The sequence below is a fragment of the Garra rufa genome, chromosome 2 (genome assembly GCF_049309525.1).
Source record: "Garra rufa chromosome 2, GarRuf1.0, whole genome shotgun sequence".
In the NCBI taxonomy this organism is placed as follows: domain Eukaryota; kingdom Metazoa; phylum Chordata; class Actinopteri; order Cypriniformes; family Cyprinidae; genus Garra; species Garra rufa.
The window spans coordinates 13,124,716-13,142,516 of record NC_133362.1 but is presented as its reverse complement, the minus strand read 5'-3'; the positions used below and the strand labels follow the sequence as shown (position 1 = coordinate 13,142,516).

The window sequence follows — 17,801 nt, the reverse complement described above, 5'->3', positions numbered from 1 at the left end:
TGCCTTCTCTGGCACCAATTCACTACAGAAGATCCATAGATGAGGAGATGATTTGCTAAACTTCTTAAAATCCGTTCCCATGAAGAACAAACTACATCTTGGATGGTCTTAGGGTGAGTCAGTTTTCAGCAAATTTTCATTTTTGGTTAAACTATTCCTTTAAATTGTCTGCAGACTAAAGAAAGTCATACAGGTTTGGAACAACATGAGGGAGAGTAAATTATAACAGGTTTTTTTTTTATTTTTGGCTGACCATGAATGGCACATAAAATCAAACCAAACTTTGGTTGCTTTTCATGTTGGTCAGACAGAGCCTTTGTAGTTCTTGAGCAGAACAAGCTTCAAACTGTACGATACTTTAACCATCAAAGACTTGCAGATAACAGTTTAGATGACCTCCCAAGTGTGAATAATTTATCATTTCTTCTGGGAGAAATCCAACTGCGGCCAGTCGTGTGGCCAGATAAGCCACTTGCTTGTGGTTATGCTAACAGCTGCTGTGGGATTTCAGACAGCAGAACAGCTGTTATGAGTGTCCTCAACCTGAGCTGGAGTTTCTGTGAGCGATGCCTCCGTGGAGGAGCGCAGGGATAATTAGGCTCGTCTCATTTGGCGTCAACTAAAAGGCTTTGTGTGTCGTGGCAACAGTGAAGACTAATTATCAGTCACGTCCATCCTTATGAAGCTTCGGTTGCTAATTCTGACTTTCTTTGTATTTGTTCCAGTGCTGGATGGTGTGAAGTCATAATGACAACATGTAATTGAATTTATAGCTGCATTTATGAAATCTTGCCTAGGGGTGTCTCTTTTAATTGTGCCTCATTTAATTATCAACTTTTGTCTGAGATGTTTGTCTTGAAACACTACAGCGCCAGACTTTTGAATGCAGACTTAGCTGATTTGAAACGGTTTAAAATAATGTTGAGATCTCTAAAACAGTGGTTCTATGTTTTTAACTCCAGTGCCCCAGGGTTATTCAAGTTAATTAAAACTAAAAACATACTGTATATATTTATCATTTTCATTTAGTTTAACTTGATGTACTAAAATAACTGAAATTTAAAGCTGAAAAAATCACGATATCACTTTTAGCAGTTTAGCATAGATCACTGAATCTTATTAGACCAATAGCATCGCGTTCAAAAATAACCAGAGCCGGACAGTAACGGAGTACATTTACTTTAGTACAGTACTTAAGTACAATTTTGAGGGATCTGTACTTTACTCAAGTATCATTTTTGGGGAGTACTCATGACTTTACTCAAGTACATTTGAGAGGCAAATATTGTACTCTTTACTCCACTACATTTCTATCCATAACTGTGAGTACCCGTTACTACTTATAAAAAAAAGGAAAAAAGAAAAATCTTGGAAACCCTCAATTTTTTGTTTCAAAGGAGTTGTCAAACATAGATTGTGTGTGTGACAATGGTGTTATTCAGCTGAAAGAATTTTCTCCTGCCTTTGCCTGTATGTCAGTGTGAGAGGAAGGGGCTTAATACTGTCACTCAAATGAGCTGAATTTTATTTTTCCTGAATTGTACGCTGACCTAAACACAGCTGATTAGCTGATTTTCTTTAATCACGGTCAGATTCAGAGGTGTGTCAGAACATTGCTATATTGCCTTCTTTGCTGGTTTAGGTTTATTGATTTGATTGATGAAAAAAAACTGAGAAACTCACATGTACACACAATTGTTAGCTGAATTTTCTTTTCTGATATTACACGTTAATGTAAGCTGAGCATTTGCTTTAATGTTCTTGAGTATGCAGTGTGTTTAACACAGTCAGGTTCAAATGTGGGTGCAAAAAATCCATTAAAACTCTAGCAGAGGTTTGTCAGAGCGTTGCCATTGTGCTATTGCCTTGTGGGCAAGTGACAAATGTTAAATAAAGCAACATGGAAAAAAGATGAAAATGACTTGATTTTACTTTCAGTTCCTTTTACATTCTCCGAGGTATTAACATTAACATTTTTTTATAACTCCATGTAGGACGTTTCTGTACATAAATGTAAGCACTGTGGCAGTGTAATGCAATATTTAGAAAATGTACTCTTGATACTCAAGTACTTTTAAAAACAAGTACTTCAGTACTTTTACTTAAGTAGACATCTGACTGTAGTACTTTTACTTGTACTTGAGTAAAAGCAAGGGGCATCTGTACTTTTACTCAAGTAATGAAGCTGTGTACTCTGTCCGCCTCTGAAAATAACCAATGAGTTTCGATATTTGTCCTATTTAAAACTTGACTCTTCTGCAGTTATATCATGTACTAAGACCGGCGGAAAATGTAAAGCTGTGATTTTCTAGGCCGATAAGATTAGGAACTACACTTTCATTCCGGTGTAATAGTCAAGGAAGTTTGCTGCCGTAATATGTGTGCAGCAGGCGCAGTAATATCACGCAGCACCTGAAATTAGTTCCCAGCTAGGTAACTTCCAACGAGGAACGCTCCCTGTGCATGCAGTTGGTCACGATGTGCTGCATGATATTACTGCGCCTGCTTCCGCCATGTTACGGCAACAAACTTCCTTGTATTACGCCGGAATGGGAGTGTAGTTCCTAATCTTATCGGCCTAGAAAATCGCATCTTTACATTTTCCGCCGGTCTTAGTACACGATATAACTACAGAAGAGTCAAGTTTTAAATAGGACAAATACCGATACCGTTGGTCATTTTTGAACGCGATTCTATTGGTCTAATAGGATTCAGTGATCTATGCTAAGCTATGCTAAAAGTGATATCAGAACAGGAGAACGGCTAATTGGATTTCAAAACTGTAAAAATCAACTTATTAGCCTATTTCCAAAAAATTGTGTTCCTTTAAAAGAAGTGTCTTCTGCTCACCAAGCCTGCTTTTATTTGATTAAAAATACAGGAAAAGCATTAATATTGTGAAATATTTTTACTATTTGAAATTACTGCTGTCTTTTTTAATAGATTTTAAAATATAATTTATTCCTTTGATCAGAGCTAAATTTTTAGCATCACTACTGCTTCTTCAGTGTCACATGATCCTTCAGAAATCATTCTAATAAGCTGATTTGCTGTTCAAGAAACATTTTTTATTATTACGAACAATATTTAAAACAGTTGAGTAAATTTTTTTTTTGATCCAAAGTTCACATGTATCTGAAATAAAAAGCTTTTGTAACATTATGCACTATACCAACAGTTATCTATTTCAGATAAATGCTGTTCCTCTGAACTTCCTATTCAGCAAAGAAACCTGAAAAAATTCCACTCAGCTGTTTTCAATGAAAATAATAAGCTTTTTTTTTTGAGTAGCAAATCAGAATATTAGAACGATTTCTGAAGGATCAAGTGACTGGAGTTATGATGCTAAAAATTCAGCTTTGAAATCACAGGAATGAATTACATTTTAAAATATATTAAAATGGAAAACAGTTATTGTAAATAGTAAAAATATTTCAAAATTTACTGTTTTTGCTGTACTTTGGATCAAATAATTGCAGGCTTGGTGCGCAGAAGAGTTTAAAAACATTAAAAATCTCACTGTTCAAAAACTTTTGACTTGCAGTGTAAATAACAGTTTCTACCTGATAAATTATTTTTGAGCTTGACACAGCTAGATCTAGACCCCTAAATGTATATTCATTATAGAAAGTTGCAAGATTTTAAGATTTTAATAATTTCCATGACTTTAGAAGCTGTAGAAAACACTTTCAAAATCTCCTCATACATCCAGGTTTTCCAAGATTGTGTTTTTAAAAGAATAAGAAAGGCATCTTACACACTTTTAGCTTATTTTAAAAAATGATTAAATCTTTTTAAAATTAATTTAAGCCATCTGAGGTCCCCTAATGGGTCCCGACCCCAGTTTGAAAACCACTGATCGACAGGAGACACATTATTAAACAAATAATGTGATTATTAAAACAATACTATCCATTTGTTTTCAATTTAATACTTTCTAGGAGAAACAATGGAGGTATTAAAAAGATTTTACCACCCATAAAGTCATATTTCACACCTTGAAACCTTTATTATTCTTTCTATGTTTCAGCACTGGCCTTGCAGAGTAACTTTACAATGTTAGCAATAGAAAGGATTAACAATAGACTTATTTTTGGCATCAAAGCTTTCAGCAATTACACTAATGAGACCGCAGCTGTGAGGCCAATTCATTTACCGAAAATAAAGCTGTGAGCCTTGTCTTGCATCTTGATCTGTTGAAATATGGATTTGTTTACAAGGGGGAAACAAGGTCTCGAAAAGAAAGAAACTGATGCATTGCTTACAGTGTGTTAAGTGATATGCTGAGACAGAAAGCTGCAGTCTGTTCTTAATTCATCCAGTTATTATTATTTAAAAATGAAATTTATAAAACATATTTTTTTGCCGGCAGCCACTGTAGACAGACTGAGTGCTGGAATATGTCTGTCTGATTGGATTGTCAATTAGACAATCATGAGAAATGGGACACAGCAAATGGTCATTTGCGCCTTGGATCTATTAGGTTTCACTCTCTCTTGGCTCTCTAAATCTACTCATGATGTTTCCAGAGCTGGTGAAGATGGTTTTTTACGCGTAAAGTCCTAAAACAACTCATTGAGTGTTTCTTTTCCTTCTTTTGATTGATGCTCTGTCTTCTTTCTGGCCTAGATTTTATAAACATGCATACATATTCCTTCATACTTTAAAATGTTATTGCTTTAGGGGCCCCTGTCCGTTTTTCTTTTTGATAGACTTTTGATGTAGAGCCAGTCTCTATCACTTTATATTGTAGGTTTTCTGTGTGTCTTGGACGAGAAGGAAACTGTAAATCATTAAATCAATTGACACAATGTCATACTGTCTGGACCCTCTCAATTTTAAGTGTCAGATCACAAATTCTTATCCACATGTACAATGATTTAACTGTGCAAGTAGTGATTTACATGAAAAATGTTTACAATGATGTACACACAAGGCGTTAGTCAAATTAATGGCCTAGTGACTGCCATTTGAGGCGTTCCTGATGTGTTTTGTGTCTTTTTGTAGTTTCACAACCTTCAGGAGCTGCGTCACAGTGCGTCTCTGGCCACCAAGGTCTTCATTCAGAGAGACTATGGTGACGGCACCATCTGCAAATTCCAGACCAAGTTCCCAGCAGAGCTGGACAGCAGGGTGAGTCTCTAATGAGGGTTAGGGGACACATCTTGATGTATTACGGCTCTTTATGTGGTTGCACATCCCATGAGGCATTGCTTTAATCCTAAAATGTTGTGATTGCCTCAGTCTTAAAGGATCAGTTCACCAAAAATTTGCTAAAAAAAAAAAGTACTCACTCATCTGCACCTTGGATGGTCTGAGATTATGTTTCTTCATCGGAACAGCTTTGGAGAAATTTAACCTTGCATCACTTTTCACAAATGGAGTGACATCAGAATGAGAGTCCAAACAGCTGATAAGAGCAGCTGATTTTTGCAGAGCTGATTTTGGCAAGGTAAAAAGGGTGGGGTTTTTTTTACACTACCATTGAAAAATTTTAACCAAAGCATGTTAGACTTCATTAAGACCCTGAAGAATCATATCAACTTGTGGAAAATTGGCATCCGATGACCCCTTTAAGACGTTTCAACTTCAAACCATTGTTTTTGGGTAAAATACCTTAATCTATAAAAATGTAATGAAGTCCCCTGTTGTCCTTCCACATCAAAATCCAATAATATATGTGTTTAGAAGAACTGTTTTGGACTATTTTCACTTGTAAACGGTGATTTGATCTGTGCCATTTCTCTTCTGACAATGCAACATTTTTACTGGAGAAAGCAATATTATGGATAGAGAACTAGTATTTAGCATGAAGTTAGGAACATTTTGATGGATTTGTTTCTACAGCTTTTTGCTTCACAAGACATTGATGAAATGTGAGTTACAGTTGAAGTCAAAAGTTTACATACACCCTGCAGAATCGGCAAAATGTTAATTATTTTACCAAAATGAGAGGGATCATACAAAATGCATGTTATTGTTTATTTAGTACTGACCTGAATAAGATATTTAACATAAAAGATGTTTACAAGAGAAAATAATAGTTGAGTTATAAAAATTACCCTGTTCAAAAGTTTTTGATTCTTAATATTGTGTTGTTACCTGAATGATCCACAGCTGTGTTTTTTTAGTGATAGAGTCCCTGAACAGTTAAACTGCCAGCTTTTCTTCTGAAAAATCCTTTAGGTCCCACAGATTCTTTGTTTTTTTGCAACATTTCTGTGTATTTGAACCCTGTCCAACAATGACTGTATGATTTTGACATCCATCTTTTCACACTGAGGACAACTGAGAGACTCATATGCAAATATTACAGAAGGTTCAAATGCTCACTGATGCTTCAGAAGGAAACGCAATGCATTAAGAGCCGGGGGTGAACACTTTTGAACAGAATGAAGTTGTGTGAATGAACATTTTTTTTATTTAGCAAATACGTATATGCATATGTATATTTTTCCAGTTAGCACTGCCCTTCAGAAGCCTCAGAAGATAATTACATGTTTCCCAGAAGAAGAAAAATAAGGAAAGTTTACCCTGATCTTTAAATTCAAAAAGTTTTCACCACGGGCTCCAAATGCATTGTGTTTTCTTCTGTAATAGTTGCATATGAGTCCCTCATTTGTTATTGCTGTGAAAAGAAGGATCTTAAAATCATACAGTCATTGTTGGAAAGGGGTTCAAATACACAAAATGCTAAAAAAAACTGTTCAGGACAAACAAAGGACTCATGAAACACTAAACAAAACAAAAAAAAACAGCTGTGGATCATTCAGGTAACAACACAGTATTAAGAATCAAACGAATGTGAAGTTTTGAACAGGGTCATTTTTATAAATTCAACTGTTATTTTCTCTTGTGGACTATATGTAAATGTCTTCTATGTGAAATATCTTATTCAGATCAGTACTAAATTAAAAAAGACTTTTGCATTTTGTATGATCTGTCTGATTTTGGTTAAATAATTAACATTTGGCAGATTCTGCAAGGTGTATGTAAACTTTTGACTTCAACTGTATTTGTTTTCTCTCATTCTAATGGCACCTATTCACGCAAAGGATCCGCTGTCAAATGGACTGATTTCAAACTGACTGTTGTGTGCAGATCGAGAGGAGCCTGTTTGAAGAAACGGTAAAGACGCTCAACTGCTATTATGCAGAGGCTGAAAAGATTGGCGGTCAGTCCTACCTGGAAGGCTGCCTGGCTTGCGCTACGGCCTACATCATCTTCCTGTGCATGGAGACACGCTATGAAAAGGTATCAAGATAAAGTCTTCTCCTGTTTCACTTACAATACACTCAACATTCATCAAGAAGCCAGTTCTGAGATGTAAGATTGAGAACAGCTCTAACCCATGGACGCCTTTGAAGATCAAAGACGAGCATTCAGGCCTGGTCACCCAAGGATTCACACAGAACCAAAACATTAGAAAGTTTGAGCATTTTGATGTGCCGGCTCATTTGAATCTGACCACACACGTTCGCAGCGGCAGATGGAAATCTCTGTCTTTGAATAGCAGGCAAAGAAATTGAGATAAGGTTTGATATGCGTAGATGCACCCTACTTAGACAAAGGTTCCCTTGTGGTGAGCACCTGTCCACCAGTGGGCATATCTGACCCAATCATAACATGTCATTCAGTGCTGCGATGTACTTCCAAAGGCGAGCAAATTACCCCACACAGGTGTGCTTCACCTGCACTTTGATAGAGCGGACGTTAAGTTGAAAGTCTCTCTCATATATTCTCATACTATATTCAGCTTCATGCTTCAACATGTTTGTAAATTGTGCGACTCTGAGGTCACATCAGGCTACTTGTAAACTCCCGACTGTAAAAATGCTCACCTTATTGACGAACTCTGATAAACTGCACCCACCCATGATGAGCACTTTTGTTTGCTGCTCCAGCTGACAGAAGGCCACACATGAGTGGACATGGATGAGTTCTCTCATGCCCTAGGCTAGCATGATAAGCATCTTCCTCATCAAAGACGAGTGATTGCACACACAAGTCAGGGCAGTGGAGACTAAGATTTAGTGTGTGCTGCACTGTGTCACACGTCAGGGCTGTGAATCACGAAATGACCTTTCGTTCTGTCAAGCAGCAGCAGTTTTTAACCTGTGGTACATGAGTTGGAAGTTTAGATTACATTTCACATTTTGACTTTAAAATCCAAATATATAACTTATAGACTGCTATTCAAAAGTTTGGGATCAGTAAGATTTTTTTAATGTTTTTTTAAAGAATTCTCTTATGCTAATCATGGCTGCATTTACTTGATCAAAAATATAGAAAAAAACTGTAATATTGTGAAAACTTTTTTTAATATAAAATAACTGTTTGCTATGTGAATATATTTTAAAATGAAATTTATTCCTGTGATACAAAGCTAAATTTTCAGCATCATAACTCCAGTCTTCAGTGTCACATGATGCTTTAGAAATTATTCTAATATGCTGATTTATTATCAATGTTTGAAAATGGATGTCTTGCTTAATATTTTTTTTCAGGATTCTTTGATCAATAAAAGGTTAAAAAGAACAGTATATTTCTAACAATATACACTACTGTTCAAACGTTTCTTGTCAGTAAATTTGTATTCTTTCTTTTTTTTTTAAAGACATTAATACTTCTATTCACCAAGGATGTGTTATATTAATAAAAAGTGATTGCTAGAAAATATTTCTATTTTGAATAAATGCTGTTCTTTTTAAATTGGTATTCATCGAAGAATCCTAAAATAAAGAATCACAGGTTCTAAAAAAATATTTGGCAGCACAACTGTTTCCAACATTGACGATTTTATTAATAAATCAGCATATTAGAATGATTTCTGAAGGATCATGTGACACTTAAGACTGGAGTAACAGCTGGTGGAAATTCAGCTTTGCATCACAGGTATAAATTATATTTTAAATTATATTAAAATAAAAACCATTATTTTATATTGTAATAACATTTTGCAATATTACTTTTTTCTGTATTTTTGATCAAATGAATGCAGCTTTGATGAGCATAAGACAACAATTATTCTATTTAACTTGAATAAAAAGTTAAAGAACAGCATTTTTTAAAAATGGAAATCTTTTCCAACATTGTTTTTCCTATTCACTATCCTTGGTGAATCAAAGTGTTCATTTTTTTTTTTTTTTTCAAAAAAAGAATAAAAATGTACTGTCTGCAAACTTTTAAAATGTAGTTTATATTGTTACAAAAGATTTATATTTTAAATAATTGCTGTTATTTTTTACTTTTACTAAAAAATCCAACAAATTCCAACATATTAAGCATTAAACAGTTTTCAGCATTGATAATTCAGCATATTAGAATGATTTCTAAAGGATCATGTTACACTAAACACTGGAGAAATGGTGTAAAATTTTTAAATATTTTCACATAGAAAACAGTTATTTACATTGAAATAATATTTCACAATATTACTGTTTTTGATCAATTTTATGCAGCCTTGATAAGCAGAAGAAACTTAAAAAAAAAAGTCTTACTGATCCCAAACTTTTAAATGGCAGTGTATATATGTATTTTTAAGTTGCATTGCCTCCAGTGATATATTTGACATTCATTTATTCCTTAGGCATTAAAAAAAAAAAAATCAGAAGACGTAATGACTTAATGCCATCTGCAATGCTTTATAGAAATAAACAGTTACCACTGAGCTCTTTTGGCCTTTCCAAAAGCATAGATCATTGCTTAACAATGTCAAATCTCATTGTACATCTCTTTGTGGTTATCACTTAAAATTGGTTTCTGAATAGAGAAAATGAGAGTGGATTTTTACTTTTCTGGAATCTGACTGTTGCGCAATGTCAGTGTCATAGGTTTAAATACAAGGGAATGCACAAACCAATACAGTTTAATACTACCTTAGTTCATCTTCAGGACTCTCAGATTTCATCAAAAGTACCTTAATTTGTGTTCTGAAGATGAACGAAGGTCTTACGGGTTTGGAACGACATGAGGGTGAGTAATTAATGACAGAATTTTCATTTTTGGGCGAACTATCCATTTAAATGCAATCTAAGTCGCTTTGCATAAAAGAGTCTGCTAAGTGAATCAACGTAAAATGTAAGTTCATGCAGCTTAAGCGCTGCTGTCATTAAAGCTAAAGGTCAACATACCAAAGATATTCATGTTAATTTTTCAATTCAACTTTCCACTCAATATATTATGCTGATATATAAGTCGTAATGAAAAAGCATTCCCACTGGTGGTCTCAGGCTTTTGGAGCTCACTTTAAATTTACATGGAATTTTTATCAAGATAAATGAATGTAATTTTTTTGGATAAAAGTGTGCTTGTACACTTTGTTCTGGAAAAACATATTTCACCTTTGGTTGCGCCAAGTAGCATACTAGCAGCATGTGTTGGATTTACTCCTGTGAGTCATTGCTCATCCTGAAGTTTGTTCATGGCCACTGAACTCAGAACAGACCAGTTTTCTTCCCTTGTTACAAACATCTCGTCCCTTTTCACGGCCGGTTCTGTAGAGTGGAAAGCAAAGCGCAGCAAAGTGATGCACAGTTTCACCCCACTGGGGTAGAGAAACACGGACAGCCTTTGCAATGCTCACTTGAAAAGTCAAACAAATAAAATCGAGTAATCTAAATAAACTGCTTTTATACAGCTTTGATGTTTTCACAAATGGCTCTGACAATATACAATATAAGCATTTATTTAGCTTTATAATACTTATAGATTTGTGTTGTTTTTATAAGAGCTATAATGCAGTTGCTTTTTGATAAAATGATAAATATATAAATTAATTAAAAATTAAAATATAAAAATATATTTTTAAACCCACAGTAAAAAAAAATAATAATCCTAATTTGACTGATAAAAGAATCTAAAAAATCCTATGGTAAAAATTATTTAATGGTAAATTTCCCATACTCTATATGGTTAAAATTGTATTACTGTTTTATGTTACATCTTATTTTGTTAAATTATTACTTACTGCATTATTTTAGTGTCAACATTTTTTGGACAGTCAGATTTTTTGTTTTTTAAAGAAGTCTCTTCTGCTCACCAAGCCTGCATTTATTTGATCCTAAATACAGCAAAAAAATAGCACAAACATTAAAATATTTTTACTGTTTAAAATAACTGCTTTCTATTTGAATACATTTTAAAATATAATTTATTCCTGTGATCAAAGCTACATTTTCAGTGTCATTGCTCCAGTCTTCAGTGTCACATGCTGATTTGCAGTTCAAGAAACATTTTTATTATTATTATTATCAATATTTAAAACATTTTTAAAGATTCTTTGATTACTAGAAAGATCCAAAGATCAGCATTTATCTGAAATAAAAAGCTTTTGTAACATTATACACTATACTATATAAAGAAATTACAGAAATTAATACTTTTATTCAGCAAGGATGCTTTAAATTGATGAAAAGTGATGATAAAGACAATTATAATGTTAAAAAGATTTCTATTTCAGATAAATGCTGTTCTTCTGAACTTTCTATTCATCAAAGAAACCTGAAAAAAATCCTACTCAGCTGTTTTCAACATAATAATAAATGTTTTTACGCAGCAAATCAGAATATTAGAATGATTTCTGAAGGGTCATGTGATTGTAGTAATGATGTTAAAAAATCAGCTTTGAAATCACATGAATAAATTACATTTAAAAAATTTTTTCAAATAAAATCAGTATAAATCGTTAAAATATTTTCTTTTTTGCTGTACTTTGGATCAAATAAATGCAGGCTTGGTAAGCAGAAGTGACTCGTTTTTATTATAATAACCTCTCTTTGTCCTCTTCTCTGACCCTCACAGATCCTGAAAAAGATCAGCATGTTTATTCAGGAGCAGAATGAGAAGATCTATGCACCCAGAGGTTTGCTCCTCACAGATCCCATCGAGAGAGGCATGAGAGTGGTATCCTTTGCAAACAGTCCAGGATGGGTTTTTTTTTTGGAAGTGTTGGCACCACCTTGAAATAACTAAGCTGATCTGTGAACTTTAATGACTTATTCTATTTGCTTACTGGAAATACTTTGTTGTTTTAGCTCTCACTTCAGGGTAAAATACTTTCCCGTGGCCACTGTTTATTTCTGATATTCCACAAAAAAACAAGATGGTTTATAATTGGTTTGGCGAAGCATGATTCAAGTCAATACAGTTGTGACTGTGTCTTCCAAAATGGGAATCACACTTTCATAAGAATCACAGTCTATACTAAGGATATCACGTCACATACAGCCGTTCAGCTGAGGTGACATTTTGATATGTTGATATGAAGCAGAATGGAAAATCAGCCTTATTTGTAGGCATTTCTTTCCATTTTCCAGTGCTGTGGTTGTAGCTAGGAAACTGTGTAAGATCCAAAAGCACCTCAGGCCAGACCTGGAAACACTCTGTCTGTGTGATTTGAAGAATAACTAGAAAAGAAATGTTTGTAAAGATGAACTTAAAAGCAGGTTAAAAATACTTGAACTGTTTGACAGCTGGAGTTTGAAAACATTAATATTAAAAGCCAGACTTAGCATTCATCAATGGGATTTTGTAGAGTAGACAAAACAACTCAATCTTATAAATAAAGGTACACCTTTGTACCTAAAGGGTCCATATTGGTACCTTAAAGGTACACCAAAGTACCTAAAAAGTGTACAACATTGAGGGAAACCCCATAAGCCATGCTAAAATAAAGTAGTTAAACTTTAGTTTTTTTAAATAATTTTATTCAGCAAGGATGCATTAAATTGACCAAAAGTAAAGGTCAAGACTTTCAGTGTTGCAATTTTTTTTAAGAATCCTGAAAAAAGTGCAGTTTCCACAAAAATATGAAGCAGCACAGCTGTTTTTGATGTTTGTTTTTCTTGGGCACCAAATCAGCATATTAGAATGATTTCCGAACGATCATGAGACACTTCCTTGAAAAAATTATGTTTCACAAACAAAAATTAACATTTTCTGCCAAAAAAAAAACAACAACAACAAAAAAAGTTTATTTACTTGCCCCTACTTTGTAATCATTGACTAGTAATTTCTGACTGAAAATTGCTTTTGCACAAATAAGACTGGAGAAAGGACTGCTGAAAATTCAGCTTTGCCATTATGCTATAAAATTACATTTTAAACTATTACAAAAAATAGAATACCATTTTAAATTGTAATTATATTTCTCAATATTGTTAGTGAAATACCTTCAGTATTTCAGGGCCAGAAATTACATTTTCCAGTTTTACTTTTGTGAGGGCAATTTTTCTAATCTTATTACCTTATTATTTTAAAAACCGTATGTTGCATTTAATGTCAAATACTCAAATTTACCCAATTACTTTAATCTATATTTTAAACTGTTGTAACAATAGACTGTCTAAAATTTGATCTTAATTATAAATGTAAAAAACAGAAGCTAACAGGGCTGCAATATTACGACAAACATCATTATTGTAGATTATTGCTCTTTATATTGTAATAATGATTAATTAATATTCAATACAGAAAACGTTTTGGTTTTGTTTTGGTCATGTCACATTCTGGCTTCATAGACGAACATGAGGGTCCAGGCTAAGTCTAGCACAAGTTATGCAAAAACTCCTGTTGTAATCACCGAAGCTATGAAATTAATCTTTTATTTACATCGTATCTGCACTGTGTTTATGATGAGGGAATTTGCGAGTGTGCACACTCAACAAGAGCTCTAGTGTTTTCAGTGCTGACTAATCTAAACATCTCTGATTGGCCAATGCATTCCTAAGTTCAACAGAAACGCATTTGATTGGTTACAAGGCTCAACACTGCAAAAAAACAGCATGGAAAACAATCCAATGCAGTGCGAGCAGATCTAAGTGTAATTCCGCATATTGACACTTCTCATTTCATTTTAATCAGCCGTAATACATTGTTTAATTGCGCAACTGGGCATTTTTGCCACAAGCCCTTGTTTAATTTCCACCCCTGCTGTACTTGATTAAATAAATTTCAGCTTTGGGCTAGTTCACACTGTTTTCTAACAATTTTAAACCAAATTATAACAGTTTTGTTGGATTGATGTGTAAAACCTGTATCTGTTGAATGTTTTTTTTTCTATTATAAATCCAACAGACATCTGTAGAAGGTTTCAAGGTGAAGTTGACTTCCAGAACAAAAATTGACAGATAATTTACTCGCCCTCTTGTCATCCGAGATGTTCATGTCTTTCTTTCTTGAGTTGTAAAGAAATAGTTTTTTAAGAAAAACATTTTAGGATGTCTCTCCATATAGTGGATTCTATGGTGCCCCTGAGTTTGGACGTCCAAAATGCAGTTTAAATGCAGCTTTAAAGGGCTCTAAATGATCCAAGACGAGGAAGAAGGTCTTATCTAGCGAAACGATTGGTTATTTATTTTTTTTAAATTTTGTTTTACAATTTATGTACACTTTCTAACCTCAAATACTCATCTTGTCAAGCTCTGCGTGTACTCTGTGTATTCTGGTTCAAGGCAGTTAGGGTCGGTTGGAAAACTCCCATCTCATTTTCTCCTCCAACTTCAGAATCGTCCTACATTGCTGCAGAAGTACCGACCAAGTATTTACTGTGAATGTGCAAAAGAGAACAAATGCCCTTTACAAAAAAAGGTAAAACAGCAATGTAGGGTGATTGGAGTAGGTTTAAGTTGGAGACTTCCATGGAGTACATGCAGAGCTAGACAAGACGAGCATTTGAGGTTAAAAAGTAAATAAATTGTCAATTTTTTTTTTTAAATAACCGGTCGTTTCGCTAGACAAGACCCTTCTTCCTCAACTGGGACCGTTTAAAGCCTTTTGAAGCTGCATTTAGGAAGTTCAAACTTGCAGGCACCATAGAAGTCCACTATATAGAGAGAAATCCTGAAATGTTTTTACTGTGAATGTACAAAAGAGAACAAATGCCCTTTACAAAAAAAGGTAAACAGCAATGTAGGGTGATTGGAGTAGGTTTAAGTTGGAGACTTCCATGGAGTACATGCAGAGCTAGACAAGACGAGCATTTGAGGTTAAAAAGTAAATAAATTGTCAATTTTTTTTTTTTTTTTAAATAACCGATCGTTTCGCTAGACAAGACCCTTCTTCCTCAACTGGGACCGTTTAAAGCCTTTTGAAGCTGCATTTAGGAAGTTCAAACTCGCAGGTACCATAGAAGTCCATTATATAGAGAGAAATCCTGAAATGTTTTCCTCAAAAAACAATTTCTTTACAACTGAAGAAACAAAGACATGAACATCTTGGATGACAAGGGGGTTAATAAGTTATCTGTAAATTTTTGTTCTGGATGTGAACTTCTCCTTTAAAATGTTGCTGTTTGTTGGGTCAGTGTGAACTAGACTAATTGTTTCTAAGCAACTCACCTAATGAGATGTTGCTGCATTGCTCCTGTCAGGTCTTTTGATGCCTGGCTGAATACTTGTCACTTTGCAGAGATCAGGCTCGGCAAGCTGCGCGCACTCCAATAGTCTACTAGTTGCCTTGGCAACCCATTTCCTTTTTGATTATTATTTTGGTGTCCTTTTGTTAAGAATATATATTAAATTGTTGTACGTAACGTATTCAGTATCTTTTAAGAAACTAGTGTGAACTTGTACTTCTATTATATATCTATAGTCTTCAGGTATGACAGTAAACGCCCTTCCAAAAGATCCTCCAGGAACATATTATTCTTTGGATCCCATAATTTGGGTGATTCCTTTTGGGAAATCTATCCAGTGAACCATCAAGCTAGCTTGGCAATCCCGTTCCTCCCGCTTCCCGCTGACTGCAGGCCCGGCTGGATTTGGCAACCCGCCGTCAGCTCGGAGGCCTGCGCAATCCAACCAGCTGTCACCTTAGGAGCAACGGGCAAACAATAGCTGCCATTCAGATCCTACCACACTGACCACCAGTAACTCATCACAGAGCTTTGGTTTAGCTCATAGGAAAGACATTTTCAAGTTAAATTAAATCAATCCGTTGATGGGTTAAATTCCTTTATTGCTATGCTACCACGTTTGCAAAATATTGCATATTCTCAACATCTGATTAGGTCTAAGTTTCTTGTTAGGAGGGAATGTGCTTAACAGCTGTCCAACTCTCATTTAGAATCTTCTTTAGGATCCAAATTTGGGTTTTGTGGCTTTTAGGGCATGTCTATCAACTTAAAGGCCATCTCAACATTATGTGTACATTTACAAAATAAACATTTACCGTAATTACACCACCGTTAGAAAGTTTGGCGTCGGTAATATTTTTTTAATGTCTTTGAAAGAAGTCTTTTATGCTCACTAAAGCTGCATTTATTTGATCAAAAATACAGTAAAGAATGTAATATTCTGAAATATTATTACAGTTTAAAATAGCTGTTTTATATTTGAATATATTTAAAAATGTGATTTATTCCTGTGATGCAAAGCTACATTTTCAGCATCATTATGCCAGTCATTAGCATCACATGATCCTTACAATATTGAATACTGATCTTTACCTCATGGGTGTATATTTTTATTTAATAAAATTTGTAAATTATTAAAAAATTAAAAAGTTTTTGAACGGTAAGATTTTTTTTAAGAATTCTCTTCTGCTCACCAAGCCTGCATTTATGTGATCTAAAATACAGCAAAAGCAGTAATATAGTAAAATATTTATACTATTTAGAATAAACTATTTAAAAATATTGAACTATTTAATAATATAAAACTATTTAAAATAACTGCTTTCTTTTTTAATATATTTGAAAATGTAATTTATTCCTGTGATTAAAGCTACATTTTCAGCATCATTACTCCAGTCTTTAGTGTTTTTTTTTAATAAATTATAGAAATGAATACATTTTAATTTAGCAAGGATGCTTTAAATTCATCAATAGTGTTAATAAAGACATTTATAATGTTACAAAAGATTTCTATTTCAGATAAATCCTGTTCTGAACTTTCCTATTCATCAAAAAAAAACACATGAAAAAATTCTACTTGGATTTTTTTAACAATGTTTTGAGCAAAAAATTCTGAATATTAGATTGATTTCTGAAGGATCATGTAACTGGTGTAATGATGCTAAAAATAGCTTTGAAATCATAGGGATAAATTACATTTTTAAATATATTCAAATGGAAAACAGTTATTTTAAATAGTAAAAACATTTAACAATTTTTACAGTTTGGGCTGTACTTTGGATCAAATAAATGCAGGCTTGGTGAGCAGAAGAGACTTCTTTAAAAAAAAATATTCAAAATCTTACTTTTGACAGGTAGTGTATGAACAATTTTGCTTAATACGATTAAAATAAAATAATTAAATGTCAAGAAGCAAACAGTAGCATGCAAGCAACTCTAATGTATTGGTTTGATTGCATGAACTAATAAAATGTTTAACTCCAATGCACTAAGTTATTTTGGAATAAATCATCTTCCACATGCTATTTAAAAAGAAAATACGACATGACAAGAAAGTCATTAAACAATTGAATGGGATATTTACATTTTTCACACTGTTATATTTCAATATTGCAGTATTTAACCCTTGACTGTGGCTGTCCAGATCGAAATCTCCATCTTTGAAGACAGTAGCTCCACCAGCTCAAGCTCCAGTGGAAGTTCTCCGTCCAGTAGCACAGCTCAATGACTGGAGGAGCAGCACCAGGGGTACGGGTACAGGGGGGCCAGTACGCTCCCCAAAATCCGCATGTTGAAACATGAGAGCACCAGATTTTAAAGAGAGAGAGAGAGAAAGTACAGGTACTGCTTACTCACTCGCTTCTTCCAAACAACAAGCGCAAAGCCAGGAGCTTTAACTCACAAACACACCTCCCCTTCCCCACCTCATTTAATTCAGCCTCCTCTG

At 34.1% G+C, this 17,801-nt stretch overlaps 1 protein-coding gene across 1 annotated transcript; it reads left to right on the top strand.

Annotated features, from left to right (window-relative positions):
• Positions 1-2,721: 2,721 nt before the first annotated feature.
• On the top strand, positions 2,722-17,582 carry LOC141326315 (golgin subfamily A member 7B-like). Its single transcript, XM_073835056.1, has 5 exons — positions 2,722-2,733; positions 5,008-5,133; positions 7,102-7,254; positions 11,803-11,904; positions 17,499-17,582. The coding sequence occupies exons 1-5, from the start codon at positions 2,722-2,724 to the stop codon at positions 17,580-17,582; spliced, it is 477 nt and encodes a 158-aa protein (XP_073691157.1).
• Positions 17,583-17,801: the final 219 nt, after the last annotated feature.

What these genes read in the sequence shown, in the direction of transcription:
- LOC141326315 (XM_073835056.1), top strand. An exon ending in CAGCAGAGCTGGACAGCAGG is followed by an intron (nt 5,134 to 7,101) that starts GTGAGTCTCTAA and finishes TGTTGTGTGCAG; the next exon opens with ATCGAGAGGAGCCTGTTTGA. An exon ending in TCGAGAGAGGCATGAGAGTG is followed by an intron (nt 11,905 to 17,498) that starts GTATCCTTTGCA and finishes GTGGCTGTCCAG; the next exon opens with ATCGAAATCTCCATCTTTGA.